At 34.0% G+C, this 17,279-nt stretch overlaps 1 protein-coding gene and 1 long non-coding RNA gene across 2 annotated transcripts; both read right to left on the bottom strand.

Annotated features, from left to right (window-relative positions):
• Positions 1–7,890: 7,890 nt before the first annotated feature.
• Positions 7,891–9,072, bottom strand: LOC128214706 (uncharacterized). The gene is made up of 3 exons (XR_008257963.1): positions 8,985–9,072; positions 8,301–8,414; positions 7,891–7,981 (listed from the first exon to the last, which is right to left on the bottom strand). It is a non-coding gene; the product is annotated as an uncharacterized LOC128214706 (long non-coding RNA).
• A 243-nt stretch (positions 9,073–9,315) lies between these two features.
• Positions 9,316–12,556, bottom strand: LOC128215245 (mucin-like protein). The gene is made up of 4 exons (XM_052921953.1): positions 12,394–12,556; positions 11,383–11,605; positions 10,457–10,626; positions 9,316–9,449 (listed from the first exon to the last, which is right to left on the bottom strand). Exons 1-4 carry the CDS (start codon positions 12,554–12,556, stop codon positions 9,316–9,318), a joined length of 690 nt encoding a protein of 229 aa, XP_052777913.1.
• Between the last annotated feature and the right edge of the window lie 4,723 nt (positions 12,557–17,279).

The following is a 17,279-nucleotide window of genomic DNA, read 5'->3' as shown; positions in this document are numbered from 1 at the left end:
ATACGCGGTAAATCAGCATTAATTCTTATTGTCAATATATACGATACATCAGGATTTATTCTAATTGTCAATATATACGGTGCATCAGGTCTAATACTTAGTGTCAATATACACGGTTAATCAGGATTAATTCTAATTGTCAATATGCACGATGAATCGGGATTTATTCTAATTGTCAATATACACGGTACATCAGGTCTAATTCTTAGTGTTAATATTCACGGTACATCAGGACTAATTCTAATTGTCAATATACACGGTACATCAGGACTAATACTTAGTGTCAATATATACGGTACATCAGGACTAATTCTAATTGTCAATATACACGGTCCATCAGGACTAATACTTAGTGTTAATATTCACGGTACATCAGGACTAATACTTAGTGTCAATATACACGGTACATCAGGACTAATTCTAAGTGTTAATATATACGGTACATCAAGACTAATTCTAATTGTCAATATACACGGTACATCAGGACTAATACTTAGTGTCAATATACACGGTACATCAGGACTAATTCTAAGTGTTAATATATACGGTACATCAGGAATAATTAAAAGTGGCAATATACACGGTACTTCAGGATTATTTCTAAATGTCAATATATACGGTACATCAGGACTAGTAATTAGTGTTAATATAAACGGTATCACAGGCCTAATACTTATTGTCAATAAACACAGTACTACAGGATTAATACTTATTGTTTATATACGTGGTGCATAAGCACTAATATTACGTCTAAATATGCACGGTACATATTTTGTATCAATAAAGACGGTACATCTGGACTAATTCTAATTGTTAATTTAAACGTCACAGTAATACTAATACTTAGTATTATTATACATTTTACATCAGGACAAAGAATCAGGAAGAAAGTCTGTGTGTGAATATATACATGGAATATCAAGGCTAAATCTTAGTGTTAATATACACGGAAAATCAGGACTTATACTTAATGTTTGTATACACGGAACATCAGGACTTATACTTAATGTCAATATACACGGAACATCAGGACTTATACTTAATGTTTGTATACACGGAACATCAGGACTTATACTTAATGTTTGTATACACGGAACATCAGGACTTATACTTAAAGTTTGTATACACGGAACATCAGGACTTATACTTAATGTTGATATTCACGGAACATCAGGACTTATACTTTATGTTTGTATACACGGAACATCAAGACTTATAATTAATGTTAATATACACGGAACATCAGGACTTATACTTAATGTTGATATACACGGAAGATCAGGAATTATACTTAATGTTTGTATACACGGAACATCAGGACTTATACTTAATGTTAATATACACGGAACATCAGGACTTATACTTAATGTTGATATACTAGGAACATTAGGACTTATACTTAATGTAAATATACACGGAACATCAGGACTTATAATTAATGTTAATATACACGGAACATCAGGACTTATACTTAATGTTGGTATACACGGAACATCAGGACTTATACTTAATGTTAATATACATGGAACATCAGGACTTATACTTAATGTTTGTATACACGGAACATCAGGACTTATACTTAATGTTTGTATACACGGAACATCAGGACTTATACTTAATGTTGATATACACGGAACATCAGGACTTATTCTTAATGTTTGTATACACGGAACATCAGGACTTACACTTAATGTTGATATACACGGAACATCAGGACTTATACTTTATGTTTGTATACATGGGACATCAGGACTTATACTTAGTGTCAATATACACGGTACATCAGAACTTATACTTAGTATTTGTATACACGGTACATCAGGACTAAATATTAGTGTAAGTATAGACTGTACATCAGGACTTATACTTAGTGTAAGTATACACGGTACATCAGGACTTATACTAAGTGTAAGTATACACGGTACATCATGACTTATACTTAGTGTAAGTATACAAGATACATCAGGACTTATACTTAGTGTAAGTATACACGGTATATCAGGACTTATACTAAGTGTAAGTATACACGGTACATCAGGACTTATACTAAGTGTAAGTATACACGGTACATCAGGACTTATACTTAGTGTAAGTATACAAGATACATCAGGACTTATACTTAGTGTAAGTATACACGGTACATCAGGAATTACACTTAGTGTAAGTTTACACGGTACATCAGGACTTATACATAGTGTAAGAATACACGGTACATCAGGACTTATACTTAGTGTAAGTATACACGGTACATCAGGACTTATACTAAGTGTAAGTATACACGGTACATCAGGAATTACACTTAGGGTAAGTATACTCGGAACATCAGGACTTTTACTTGTGTAAGTATACACGGTACATCAGGACTTATACTTAGTGTAAGTATACAAGATACATCAGGACTTATACTTAGTGTAAGTATACACGGTACATCAGGAATTACACTTAGTGTAAGTTTACACGGTACATCAGGACTTATACATAGTGTAAGAATACACGGTACATCAGGACTTATACTTAGTGTAAGTATACACAGTACATCAGGACTTATACTAAGTGTAAGTATACACGGTACATTAGGAATTACACTTAGGGTAAGTATACTCGGAACATCAGGACTTATACTTAGTGTAAGTATACACGGTACATCAGGAATTACACTTAGTGTAAGTTTACACGGTTCATCAGGACTTATACATAGTGTAAGAATACACGGTACATCAGGACTTATACTTAGTGTAAGTATACAAGATACATCAGGACTTTTACTTGTGTAAGTATACACGGTACATCAGGATTTAAACTTTGTGTAAGTATACACGATACCTCAGGACTAATTCTTAGTGTAAGTTTACTCGGTACAACAGGACTTATACTTATTGTAAGTATATACGGTACATCAGGACTAATACTTTATGTTTGTATACATGCAACATCAGGACTTATACTTAGTGTTAGTATATTCGGAACATCAGGTGTTATACTTGGTGTAAGTATACACGGTACATCAGGACTGATTCTTAGTGTAAGTTTACTCGGTACAACAGGACTTATACTTATTGTAAGTATATACGGTACATCAGGACTTATACTTAGTGTAAGTATACTCGGTACATCAGGACTTATACTTAGTGTAAGTATATACGGTACATCAGGACTTATACTTAGTGTAAGTATAGACGGTACATCAGGACATATGATTAGTGTAAGTATACACGGTACATCAGGACTTATACTTAGTGTACGTATACACGGTACATCAGGACTTATACTTAGTGTACGTATACACGGTACATCAGGACTTATACTTAGGGTAAGTATACTCGGAACATCAGGTCTTATACTTAGGGTAAGTATACACGGTACATCAGGACTTATACTTAGTGTAAGTATACACGGTACATCCGGTCTTATACTTAGTGTAAGTATACTCGGTGCATCAAAACTAATACTTTATGTTTGTATACATGAGACATCAGGACTTATACTTAGTGTTAGTATACTCGAAACATTAGGACTTATACTTAATGTTAGTATACACGGTACATCAGGATTATTGATTATTTACAATGTATATAAGGACCAAGACTGAGTTTTTACTCACGCGCCATAAATCAGGACTGAGAATGCGTGTTTATGCTTATGGTATATCAAGAGTTGAACTGTGTGTTCATACACCGTATAGTTCATATCTCCAAGGATTAGTTCGCAAATAGATTACAAGCCATTTGAAATAAAAACAAATATATTTATCATTATTTTGACGCAGTGGTTAGATTGATATACAATTTAAATTTACCTGCGCATGTAATGCCGTCGTTTTGCAGTCTAGTTCCCGATTGACATTTACATTGAAACGATCCTTCCAAATTGTTACATATGGCATTTTCGCCACAAACGTTAGGAGATTCTGCACATTCGTTTACCTCTAAAATATAGTAAAATAATAAATAACACTTTCGGAATCAATCACTACTTTCAGAACATTTCTCATCAATAGTTGAAATGACACCTTTATAGAACAATTTAAATATATCATAGATATTCATGTTTAGCACCAGTGATTTCTATAACGACTTAAGAACCTGCTAAAATTAATCATTTTTTATCACATTTTACCAACGATCAATGATCAGAGAATTTGTCCCTTTTATATCAAATAAGAATGTTCTAGAAATTTGATTTATTTTGGGAAGATAGAGCACAAATGGTAATAAAAATGAATTTGAACACATATTGCCATCAACATGATTCTAGATTTATTCTATTTAACTGATTACAGGTCCCATTTGCCAGTAACAAGTCCGTCAATATAAATGTACTTCTTAAACACCTTTTAATTGCAGGCTTTTACCATATCAAGACAGATGATTTGTAAACATGGTTCAATGCTTATAGTCATTGTACCAAACAAATTATCAGATCATGTTTCATTCACTTACATTAAACATGTTCAAGATCTTATAAACAGTAAGTTCATTTTGGAAACCCTTTATTTTCAAGAAAGATAATAAGAGAACAGAGGAACACAGAACGATGGTTGTTAAACTGTGCAAGAGTAGAAATATATCGCCACTAATCAGTTTTTCTAAATTTACATTCCTTAATATCAATAATTTGTGCCTAACTGCATTCCTATTCAAGGGAGACAATTTAGTGACAATGTGTCGAATAGTTGTAGTGCTCATTCTACGCATATGTTTAAATTGCTATAAATATCGGACGGACAGATTGAGTGACGGACAGACGGAGTAATTTCTATTAATAATATCGGTGACCCTTATGAACAAACCTTCGCAGGATACTTCATTGTTCATCAGTCGATATCCTTCTGAGCATCTACACTCTGTTTTATTTTGTGATTTTAGTATCACACAATAGTGGCCGCACGTCTTGTTGAAGAACTGTTTGCACGGGTCATCAACTGAAAACATGTATATACTCGCAACTTGTTTTCTTTATTTTAAAGTTTACCGTAAACATTGATTCTAATTAGATTAAAAACGATTGTTATCGATGTCTATGATTCAATACTAAAAACCAATTATCTAAATGAAATAAGCTATATAGACATATCGGTCGAGCGACACAATGATAAAAAACACGTTTTCATCGATGCAAATCACATAAAACAACAGAGACGAGCTAGGTTACCAAAATAAAAGCAAAGTGGCAAATATTAAAGTACTGTGTGTAACAATTCCTGTCAAACAAGGATGTTGTTCCTTAATGACTCAAACGATTGCTTTAATATAGAAAAACAACGTATGTACGAGTATAATTGTAAAGATCGCATTGACAATGATAAAACATTTATTTATTAGCAAAACTTTCATTTATATCAGCCGTTTTTCATGAACAATCCTTATTCATGAAGGTCATTTTTATGTTCATTTTTAAATACCTATTGTAAAATAGTTTTACTAAGATATACAAGTTAAACGCATTTATATAGTCTGTCTGTTTTGACTTTCATATTTACTCTTAAAAATTGGGGCCAAATTTAAAACAAGACGAATGTTGATGCTAGGCATCAAAGACGCGGCTGAATGGGTTTTATTGAATATAATACGTGAAAAATATCGATACCAAATTGGCTCAATAAAGTCATGTGACACTTCGAATAAACACGGACATAGCCGAACTATGACTGTTTAATCAACTTTCTAGATCGTAGTTACTCGGTCGTTTCCAGCATGCGTAAATTATTGACAGCAACAACAACAACTTTTAATGCATTCAGGCAATAATGCCTATAGCATACGAACAGTTTACGGGCAAACAGGTAAAATTTAGCGAGACGCATAAAAATAAAATGTGAACATAAAGATAAATCATTGTTAAATAGTTATAGTGATTTATTTGCAATTTCAGGTAGAATGCTTATATAAAACATATTGTTATTAACAATTTGATAGAACAACAATTTTAACAAGTAATTCACTAATGTTCGAGTGTTTGCTTAACAGAAGATAGATGGAGTGAATTTATATAATCGTGTATATCTTGAGCTAACTCGTGTTTTCGTATGTACTCAATGACTTGACCCACGTGCTATTTGGTACTACAGCCAACTTTCAATGAATGGTAAGTATTATACATTTGTGAATGACATTCTAACCGTGGATATATAATAAATTATTTAGACTGGTACCTTGCATTATCATCGAAAAAAAATATTGGTGTCGGGTCGATTCGGCCGAGATATCATTTCGGCCTACTTTTATCGTTAATATTTGTTTTAAATCGTGTGAATTACGCTTTGAACTTTCATTTTATATCAGATAAATTTGAATTGTGTAAATTTCGTTATTGCGACTTATATGTTTTAGTAAAATCGTGTGAATTAAGTTTTGTACTTTCATTTTATATCACTTTAATTTAAGATAGTCAATTAATGTCGTGTTAAGGCACTTATATTTGTTATCAAATGCATAAATTAAACTATTATTCACACTATGCCCTTAAATTCTGAAATGCGTATTTACTACCACAGCGTGTATATAAATCGTGTTCACAGAAAGTCAATGTCGAAAAAAAATACGAACTCGTATGACCGGCGACCACTCAATACAAAAAAGAGAGAATAACTTTTTCTAATTTCCTGTTTTAAACATTAGGCTTATTCGTTTTATATGACGTTTTGGAAGTTTTACACATATTAAAACGGTGATTGATGACAAATTTAAAGTAAAGTTGAATAAGAGTTGATATCATTAACAAATCTTTTTTCATAACTAAATTGTATCCGTATACACTTCCCAATTGACAATTGCAAACATGTATCCCAATAGACGCGGCCACCAGGCCGCGTCTAATAAGAGATGTGTCATTAACGATTTTTTTCTCATTTTTATCTTACCCTTTTATGCCATTTGAAGCATTTCATACTTGTAAGAATCATTTTGAAGTTACCTTTTTTACATGTTTTTCTGTCATCGTTGAGCTTGTAGCCAAAGTAACAAAAGCAGTTGTATGATCCAGGCTTGTTCTCGCACATTTGTTCACAACCTGAAGTCTTCAGAGTGCACTCATCTATATCTAAAATGAAAAAAATATCAGTTTCTTCATATATTAGCTTGACTGTAAAGATAAGCTATATATTGAAGTAAATCAATGAAATCAGCCATCAATTGTTCAAAAGAAAAAAACAAAATAGTTGTAAAACGATTGCGATATAAAAGTTTATACTTGATTCAGTTTAATTTATTTATTAGTTAGAGCTTTTTGACGGTAAATAAATATAAGGCATGTATTTGTATATTAGAAAAACGATCACTTACTGAATCAAAACCTTGATCTATATATATGCTCTTATAAAAACTATTTAATACCTTCACAAGAAGAATCTTGTTTTGTGTAGCCATTCACGCATTCACACGTGAATCCGCCTGTTGTGTTAACACATCGCTCGATTTCAGGGTCGCAGTTATGTGTTAATGGATTGCTACATTCATCAATATCTGTAAATATAAAGACAATATTATTAATACTAATTTGCTCATTTACTCAGGTATACAATTGTAGTTATAAAACGTTCGAAGCTTATTAATGCATTGGTGATAACAAGAATGCTACAGTTACTGTGTTAGTCTTTTAACAAAAGAAGACGTCATCTTTGCAAGATATTATTTCATCCTTTATAATCAAAATACATATTTCGCTTAATATATTTCAAATACTTCGCAACAACTCGACGATAAGTTATAAACGAAACAGTTACCTTTGCACAGCCCTTCATCGTTTTCAGCAAAGCCATCAATACAATTACAGACATAGGACCCCAGATTATTCTCACAATGCTTTTTCACATCTTCACACACATCGTAAATCCGGTTACATTCATTTATGTCGTCACTGCATGTTGTGCCTATCCAACCAGGTAGGCATATACAGCCTTTCACCGGATCACAATAATCTGCCCCTTGACCGGTACACTGGCATTCGTTCGAACAGTTAACACCCCACATGTTGGTTCTACATTCTAAAAATAGCGATACAATACGAATGCATTAAAATGCTTTGCAGCACTTCAAGGCAAAGTAATGCAGTTTCGCGAAGCCTTTGACGGATCAATATAATCTTAAAGGGTACATTCACAGTCGCTGGAACTATTACAACATTTGTGTTGGTGTAACATTTTATAATAAAGGACTTAACAGTGCATATAATATACCGCACGTTTATTGCCGTCGTAAAATTAATTAAATCATAATAAACCCTTTCTAATACAATGACTTTTGAAACACTCTTAATAACACAAAAGATATGCACCAGATAGTATACTGATAATGTTATACAACCTTCACAATTTGCACGGTCAACAAGTTCGAACCCAGCAAAACAGGAACAGTGAAAACTCCCATTTGTGTTTGTGCAGCCCTGAGAGCACACACCTCTGGTGCATTCGTCCACATCTGAAATCAACCAAGACTTAAGTCATAAGGTTATTGCTCGGCAATGGATATTTAAAAATATGCTTATTACCCAATGCACTCATATGAAAAAGTGCTATCCTTATCGGATGAAACTTTTAATTAACTTCAATTATATTTTATTAAGTATATTGAAATTATTCAGTGACATTGCCCTTTATTTTGAGTCACGTAGATGATTTTGATATACATTATTCACATTTATATTTTCACTCGGAGCTTCCCGGACTCTTTTATCGAAAACAACCTCGGATGTATATGGACGATTTACATACTTAGAAATCGGTATGTTTAAGTGGATCGCGGGGTAATTTGATTTAGCAGTAAAACTTTATGACTTTACTCTTGGGAATCTTAATTATGTTTGCAATAATACACTTCAATGACAATCAATTTACATTTAATCAATAAATACAAGTTAGAACACTACAGTTCATTAATGATATAATTAAAAAAAGGTACGAACTAATTCTTCTGATGTACCGGCATACATCCAAGGTTGTTTTTTCGAGAAAAATGGCCAAGGTATCCGAATGTTATATTTAGGTATACCTTTGCATTGCGTGCCATTGTCTACTAGTTCAAACCCATCCACACAAAAGCATTTTGTTTTGTTATGTATTATTTCACAACCAGAAGCGTTATGGCATTCAGAACAATCGAAAGTTGAATCTGAAAGCAAAGTAACGTGGTTGTTGATACCAATTTCGCGTAGAGGCTGTACATATTCAATGCGTTCATTACTTATTTTTTTCAAAACAAATGTACAACATTATTTATATTAAAGATATATCATTGTAAGTCACTTCAGACCATACATGCATATTATTTTAACTTATGCATATAAGTTTCTTAACGTATTCGTTTTATTTTTGAAATGATATCACCCACTTTTAATGCATGTCCAGGCCGCTTGGTTAAGGTTGTAGCCTTGTGGGCAAGAGCAGTTAAATCCTCCATCAAAGTTGTTGCACTTGTGCGTACAGTTGTGTAAAGCCTCGTCGCATTCGTTGATATCTAGAATATAAGTAGATCTAAGAATGGTGCTTGGTTTACGTTCTACCTGCCGTTAATTAAGTGTGGTATATCCAAAAATAATTGAAACCATTATATTAAGAAGCTATGAAGTTTTGACGATCCATTGTTTTTTTTACATTTTTTGGATGAAGATAATGTTTCACACTTTCATGAAATGAACAAAATTTTCATTTGGTAAAGGAGGGTTTAAAATTCTGTAACTTATATAAAGACGGCAACACAATTCATTATGTTTGTTATAAAATTGTATGCGTTTTTTATCAATGTAACTTTATATAATATATGTACATCTCCAAATATAATACATTTTCAAATTGATATAGTTGTTTAGTGAATATGTTACTAACCATTGCATCGAGTTCTACTGTTATCATCTATTCTATATCCGGTGTCGCATATACATTCGAAACTACCTACAGTGTTTTGACAGGTGGAATTGACGTCACAAATGGTTGGTTCAGTCGAACACTCATCAACATCTGTAGTGTATGATGATCACAGATTAACAATGTTCAGTAGCAATTTCAAGAATTTTCACGCCTAGACTTATCAAATTACTAATTCCTTGTGTCACTTTGTTATGTTAAATTATGATTGAGTACTAAACACATGTGAACAAGATATTTCAGGTGGTCTTTCAAATTTCAACACACAGATATTTGTGCAACAGAAATATTTTTTTAAGTGCAAAATAAAGTCAACCTATGCATGTGTCGTTTTCATCTGTAACAAAGCCTTTAGGGCAAGGACCGCAGATATACGCCCTGCCTTCATTCATTTGTTCTTCTCTGGGGAGATTACTACAGTTCCGACCAATAGAGCATGGCTCGGCTGCGCATCCGTCGACCTCTTTTTCACAATCGAAACCTGGAAATATATAGTGTTACTTTTCCTGTGATGTATGTTTGAGTTGCATGAGAGCAAAACGATATACATAGGACAGTTTTTCACTCTTCATGTATATTTTATTGTCGACGTGTATTCACCTTCGTAACCAGTATCACATACACATGTGTACTTCTGAAACTGCCCGTTTCCTGACGCGTTTCCCCGCGGAGTTCCACTGCAGTGACCGCGACCGTTACATCCCGTACAGAGGAGAATATGAGGGTTTACTGCCGTGGAGGATCGGTTTTGTTTATTTTTGGCTACAAAACTACAAAACAAGAAAACACGAAATAGAACCTCGACATTTTTTGGATAAAAATAGTTTAATTTGTATGTGAGTTGTGTTTGATGTCGTGTGACGTTGTCTCTCGTATAGTTTGGCCCTGATCAATGAACTATCAAACAAATTATTAATTTATTCAAAAAAAATAAGCGTAGTTAAAATTTATTCTGTTTTTTTTATTTAAAAGAATAAAATGTATTAAAAACACAGAATATAAATGCAAAATGACACACCAGTGAATAATTAACTCTGTGTTTCTTACCTGAGCTCAAATTCAGATGAATCATTATAAATAAAAGATAAAGTTGAGTTCGCCTTATGATATACGGCATCAATATTGTTCTTCAGAAAGTAAATATTGTCATTTTGTGTATGATTTAACTTGCACGAAATGCTTTCTCCTTTAGTTATGTTAAGACTTGAACACCCTTGCAAAAACGGAAGTACTTCCGCTGTAACAAAAGTATCACAGAAGGCATTGAGATATAAAGACGATCCAACACGAACAACAGCAGACAAATGTTAACTTGAAGTTCATAAATTGCAGAAAATGTATATTTTCAGAAGAACCAGATAATATAAACCGATGTTTGAATGTAAATGCGATCATCACAATATATAAAGGTACAAGAATAGTATTTGTTATAAATAGTGCATTATTGTAGGCAGCGTATCTCACAAAGTAAGTATTAATTTCATTTTTTAAACGAACCAATTTCTTCCCTTGAGGATTCCACTTGCCCTTTTATCGCATTCGTCATCTCACCAACTTCCTTAAGTTCCGTAAAGACGTAGTCGAAGATACATTCCAAATTTTGAGATCCACCACACACTTTTTCGGCATCCTTTACTCTAGCGTTATCCGCTTCATCCAGAAACTTTGGTATGTAAGTCTTATTGTGATAATCTTCGTGCGACTTTCCGTCAGGATAGAAGAAAGCAGATGCGTTGTTATTTATTTCCCCTGCAAATAAAAATTATTTTGCAATGAATATGTATGCTAGATGTAAACTAGTGAGCGTAATGCGATGTTCAAACTTAATATGTTCTATAACGAGATTAAATTAAAAAAGAATTATTCCACTTTCTGATATAAAAACTTATATCTAAAACATATAAAGCTTTGATTTTGTTTTGTTTTGAAACAAAAGCAGAATATTTCATTGTTCAATAATGTCGCCACAATGGTTTTACATGGTCGATGGGCAATGTGTGTTAGTGTGTGCGTGCTTGCATACGCAATCACGTTCACACGTGTGTATGTTTGTTTGTGTATGTGTGCCCTTGCGTGCGTACGTACGCGTGTGCGTGTGCGTGCGTGCATGTGCGTGCGCGTGTGTGTGCGTGCATGTGTGCGTGCGTGCGTGCGTGTATGTTTGTGTTTGTGTGCGTGCGTGCGTGTGCGTGCCTGCGTTAGTGTGTGTGTGTGTGTGTGTGTGTGTGTGTGTGTGTGTGTGCTTGTGTGTGTGCGTGCGTGTGTGCGTGCTAGCGTGTGTGCGTTCGTGCGTGCATGCGTGCATGCGTGCATGCGGGCGTGCGTGCCATCAGTGTAGTTGACAAGGCCTCTGACTAAAATCTCAGAGTTCGAATTAAACTGTCGGCAAAAAACTATGTTTTGTTTTTATTTTCCTATTTCACTTTGTCATCTTCATATATATGGACCCTTCCTTAATTTTTAACTCAATATACTAAAATTACAAGATTTGTTTGATCTATAATTAAGATGCAGATTAAGAGGCATTTACAACTTACATTGCTTTCCATATTCAAACACTTTTCTTTCTGTAATGTTAGCACTTAAAATAGTTCCATTTGGCATCTGAAAGTCATTTGAAGAATCACCATCGTAATTTCCCAGAAGGCCTTTTGTGAGCCCATTAAACGTGTCAGGAACAATTGTGCTTAGTGATAACATCCCGACGTTGACAGAAATGTTAAGTGCAATTCCTGAAACAGTAAAGACATCTCCGTGGTTAACCATTTGTAAAAATGCACAGTTCTGTCAAAGGTAATTTATTATACATTGTGTTTTCAAAGAAACTAGAAAAAACACTTTAAACTTAAGCGATTCTGTACTTGCCACTTTTTTGAAAGACAGCGAACAACGATCCTCCATGTTTGGCCAAAAGAATTGTTCCATTGCCCAAAATGTTGAAGTCAGGATTGTCTTGAAATTGACTTGACATGTCGACCTTGTTGGCATAAATGGCCAGACCTTCATGAAAATAATGTTTTTTCGGTTTAAGCATGTATAATTCAGTTTCAATGGGGCAGTTGTTTTAAAGGTTCGCACACGATAAGAGAATCTTTACAGACCCAAATGGATACCTGTAAGGAATATTTCCTCAAATAGATTGTTTACGCCAGGTCACTAGCATTTAATAAAAAAGTGACTCAAACCAAAACTACGGCAAACATTTTCTAGGTTATATACATATGACTGTACCTGTTTTTGCTTGGTTTAATTCAACATGAATATTCGCCCCTGTATCGTCCATAGATGCAAAAGCGCTGAAAATAGTCGCGTCAGAGACATTTCCATCTTGTTTTATAGCACGTGTAGTCCTTGCTTGAAGATTAAAACTAATGTTTGCTGTATCAATCTGAAGCAAGGTAAATTCTCCTAGACCATTGAAAGTGAAGTTCATTCCGTCTAGTGTTTGAAAATGCGGGTCTCCCCAAAACGATCCTGAAACAGAAAGGAAAGTAAAACAGTAATCATACGTACAAAGTGTGAGCACTATTAATTTAAACACACCACGTTTTATTTTAGGTTCATCTCCCAACTTTTAAACCACAGTATCGTTCGCGTAGTAATCAGGTACGTATAGTGTTAAAACAGTATGTAAACAGTCAGCACAAAAATACCAAAGGAATATGGTGATTTTCTGTAACAGGAACCAGTTGGACGAAGTTCATAATAAAGGTTACAAAAATCAGATAGGTTGCAGCACCACTCTTTTGGAAGAATGTCATTTTCATAATGTTGTTTTTCGTTGGTAAGTATATATGGGTTGAACATTCTAAATGAACCGGCGTACGGACGCTCAAACACCAGAAGTCTCGTATTCAGGTCATAGCAGCATGACTGAAAATAAAGACACATTATCTAACATATCTACACAACAAACAGTACTTTTTGTAGCTAAATAACACTAAATGGATATGTTTGAGTACTGTCGGAAATGGTTGGCGAGAACAATTTAAGCAAAAAAAAAAATGGCCATCGCAAGAAAATACGCTAACAAGCTATATATGTTTTTACTTCGACTTTGGGAAAATTACCTTGCCATATTGGGTATATATACTGTCAGGTCGTTGAAGCATATCAACACATCCGTAGCCTTGTTGGCCATGCCATCTATACTTCTGAAGATTCCAGAACCATGGGTCAAACCTCCCTAGGTCTATGTCACAAGGGCAAGGTGGAAGGAGCGACGAAATTTGATTCATACGAAACTTTTCATGACTATTTATGTTGTACCAGGAAATACAGTTCACGGCATAGTTTGGTTTTGTCTTTCCATATTGCGTTAATGGCTGCAACAACACGCCTTTGAGCTCTGAAATATAGCATGGGCATTTTCATAAAAGAAATAAGGGTAACAAAGATAACATAATTTATTGAAATGTAGTGCTACTCACTTTCGGATTGACCAATCTCCACTGTGTCCATTCTTAACGCATTGTTTGAAAACGAAAATGGATGCGTATAAAATCTATTCTTTTCGGCGTAATAGCCAATCCAGATTTTCGGATCTTGCTTTTTTTCCATGTTCCACATCATCCTTTCATTTCCGTAGGTAAACAGTGCAAATGTATAGGATCCGTTGCTAGCTAAATTCATTTGAAAAGTAACTGACTGAAATAAAAGAAACCATAAAAAATCATGAGATAGTTCATCAATAAATAATTCAGCCGTTTTACACCTTTAGCTCATTTTGTATGTTAACAATTTGTTTTCTCACCTCTTGATCTATGTTTTGACCTTGACCCTTTTGAAGATTTTTCCAAGTAGCTATCAGCAAGAATTTGGTGCTAAATAATGGCAACCCACCAAATTTTTGCACAATGTCATCAACCATCGATATAACATCTCTATTATCTTCCAGTTCCTGGTTGTTGTTTAATATGTCGTAAGTTCGAAAGGAGACCAGTCCATTTTTGCGATTAAAATTAGCAAAATATGGCGCAATCAAAACCCGCTCACCAAACTTTGAAAGGTAAAGTCTATCAGATGGTGGAGACGGTTTCTGATATTCTCTTTCAAAGCTAACTATCCCGTTGAAACATACCTAAAACACGTGATGAATGATAAAGTGTCATACCTGTTTAATCATAATTTTAGTTACATTAGCAATGCCATTTTAGAACTCAACCATATGTGATTTTCTAAATGCAAGTTCAAAAAAGCAACAACGAGATAAAATACTTACAAACATATCAAAATATGTTTTACTAAAAACTGGAATTCCCGGGGCAAACGAAATTTTCTCACTGCAACGACCATTCACGAATCGGTCATTTGTGGTCTTTCCGAAAGGAAGTAAAGGCACTACAAAATTATAAGTAACATTAGTTTGTACCATTGTAGAAAAACTTGTTTCAGCGCATAGGACGAATTTAGCTACTTACTTATGTCGCATGCGTTCAAGGTAGGGTTGAATATTCCAGAGGCACATCTGCAGATATTGTTTGAACACACAGCACTTCTAGCGGCGCACATATCCGGCGTATCGCATGGACCGCCGATGTCCGCTTTAAAGCAAAAGTAAAAATGTAAAATGCAAAAATGTAAAATGTGAGTGAACTTGATATATTGAAACAAATTATGTAGTAAATGAAACTACAATTCAAGCAAAAGTGTAAAAAAATGTCCAGATCTAGATTTGGCAAATTATCACATGACGGAGAACAAAGAAGTTTTGACTTACATCTAAAAAACTTCCTATAATGCACCATTATGTTTTTGTGTGCTTGAAATGTTACCGACAGACAAAGACGCTAATTTACCATTATTCATTTGTATGCATGTCATTGTTTCAGAACAAGATATCATAATTTTAAAAATTACATTTCTTCAAGCATGTTGGAGGTTCACTACTCCATTTCCCATCTGACAAGCAGACCAGCACGGCATTGCCAAACAACAGATACGCGTCATCACATTTGTATTCAGCTGTTGAATTAAAGGTTGTCAAATCCACTGTTACTTCTCCAGATTCAGGCGGTTCCAAAGACCCACAGTCTGAACAAAATAATTATATGTTGTTTAAATGCGTTAAAGAAGGTTAGGAAATGCTTTATTAAAAGCAGACTTTTGTGTTAACATTTAAGTTGTGAAATTATTTATTAAAATAGTTTCCTTTAAAATTCATATACAAGAAAAATGTATGACCTTAGTATATTTGTTTGAACGTTTATTAATAAGGCCGTTTGCATACTTTGTGGAAAAAAATCAAAATAAAATATTTTTTGTTTTAATATATTATGAAAGTTAATAACCTTTAATTTCACAGCTTGGTATGCTGCTCCATGCTGGACCATCTTTACAGGTTACAGTTGCATCGCCTTGGATAGAGAATCCCGTGTCGCAAACCACTTGCGCTACACTCTCAAAAAGTGTGCCATCATTTAACGTCACGTGGCCGTTGCTTACCAATAACTCGCCACAATCTTAAATGTTTGTATAAGCTATTTAACAAGAACGAAATACAACTCAAGATCTTGTCTGCTTGCTTTTTTAGTGGAACAATATACACAAGTTCTACATTTATTGAACACATATTTATGCGAAAAACTACAGGAACAAACTCAGTAGCAAAAAGTTTAAACATAAACCCGGTTTAATGGCACTGGGTTAACGCCAAAGACATAGAACATAAAATCACAAACAAGAAACATGGAAGAACAGCACAAAACTCCACAAACATCACAGTGCATACATACTTTATATAAAAAACTAGGTATGTTTATCAAGGATTGTAGGATAGGTAAACCCCAAGTACTTCTATGATTAGAGATCCCAACTCTATCTGCAGACGGAGGAATACAATTCAGAGCACCTAATGCAAAAACTTTACGACGCAGTTATTGATTGAATCTATAAACATCACACACAGTCTGCTTTATAAAATAAACGGTTTAAAACTGTGTGATCATAGAGCTTCATAATAAAAAGCATCTTTGTACTAAAACAGGGGGGAAAAAAAAAACATTATTAAAAATAAAAGCGATAGTTACTGGTTAGCTATATACGTTGCACCATGAGTAACAAGCATCATTCATTTGCATAATTTAAAAGTAAGGCCAAAGTTTTTGATTTTTGTACGAAAGATTCAAAGCCGAATTTGACGACGCCGATAAAAACAACAGTACGTCCATTACATTTAAAATTAGACGAGCTAAATAAATGTAATAGTTATTGTTTAACATACATCCATACCTTGTTTGAAACATTCCAGATTCCCGTCCCAACCCTCGACAGTACAAAAGATCCAAGATGAACCATTCACAAAATATCCTGCATTGCATTCTATCTCGGCATTACTTCCAATAGTCGTGCCCAGTGATGTATTTACCTTACCATTTGGAACTGATATAACTCCACAGTCTTAAAATTAAAAAAAGAATAGTGT

Source organism: Mya arenaria, chromosome 13 (genome assembly GCF_026914265.1).
Source record: "Mya arenaria isolate MELC-2E11 chromosome 13, ASM2691426v1".
Taxonomy (NCBI): Eukaryota; Metazoa; Mollusca; class Bivalvia; order Myida; family Myidae; genus Mya; species Mya arenaria.
This window is presented reverse-complemented; position numbering and strand designations above follow the sequence as displayed.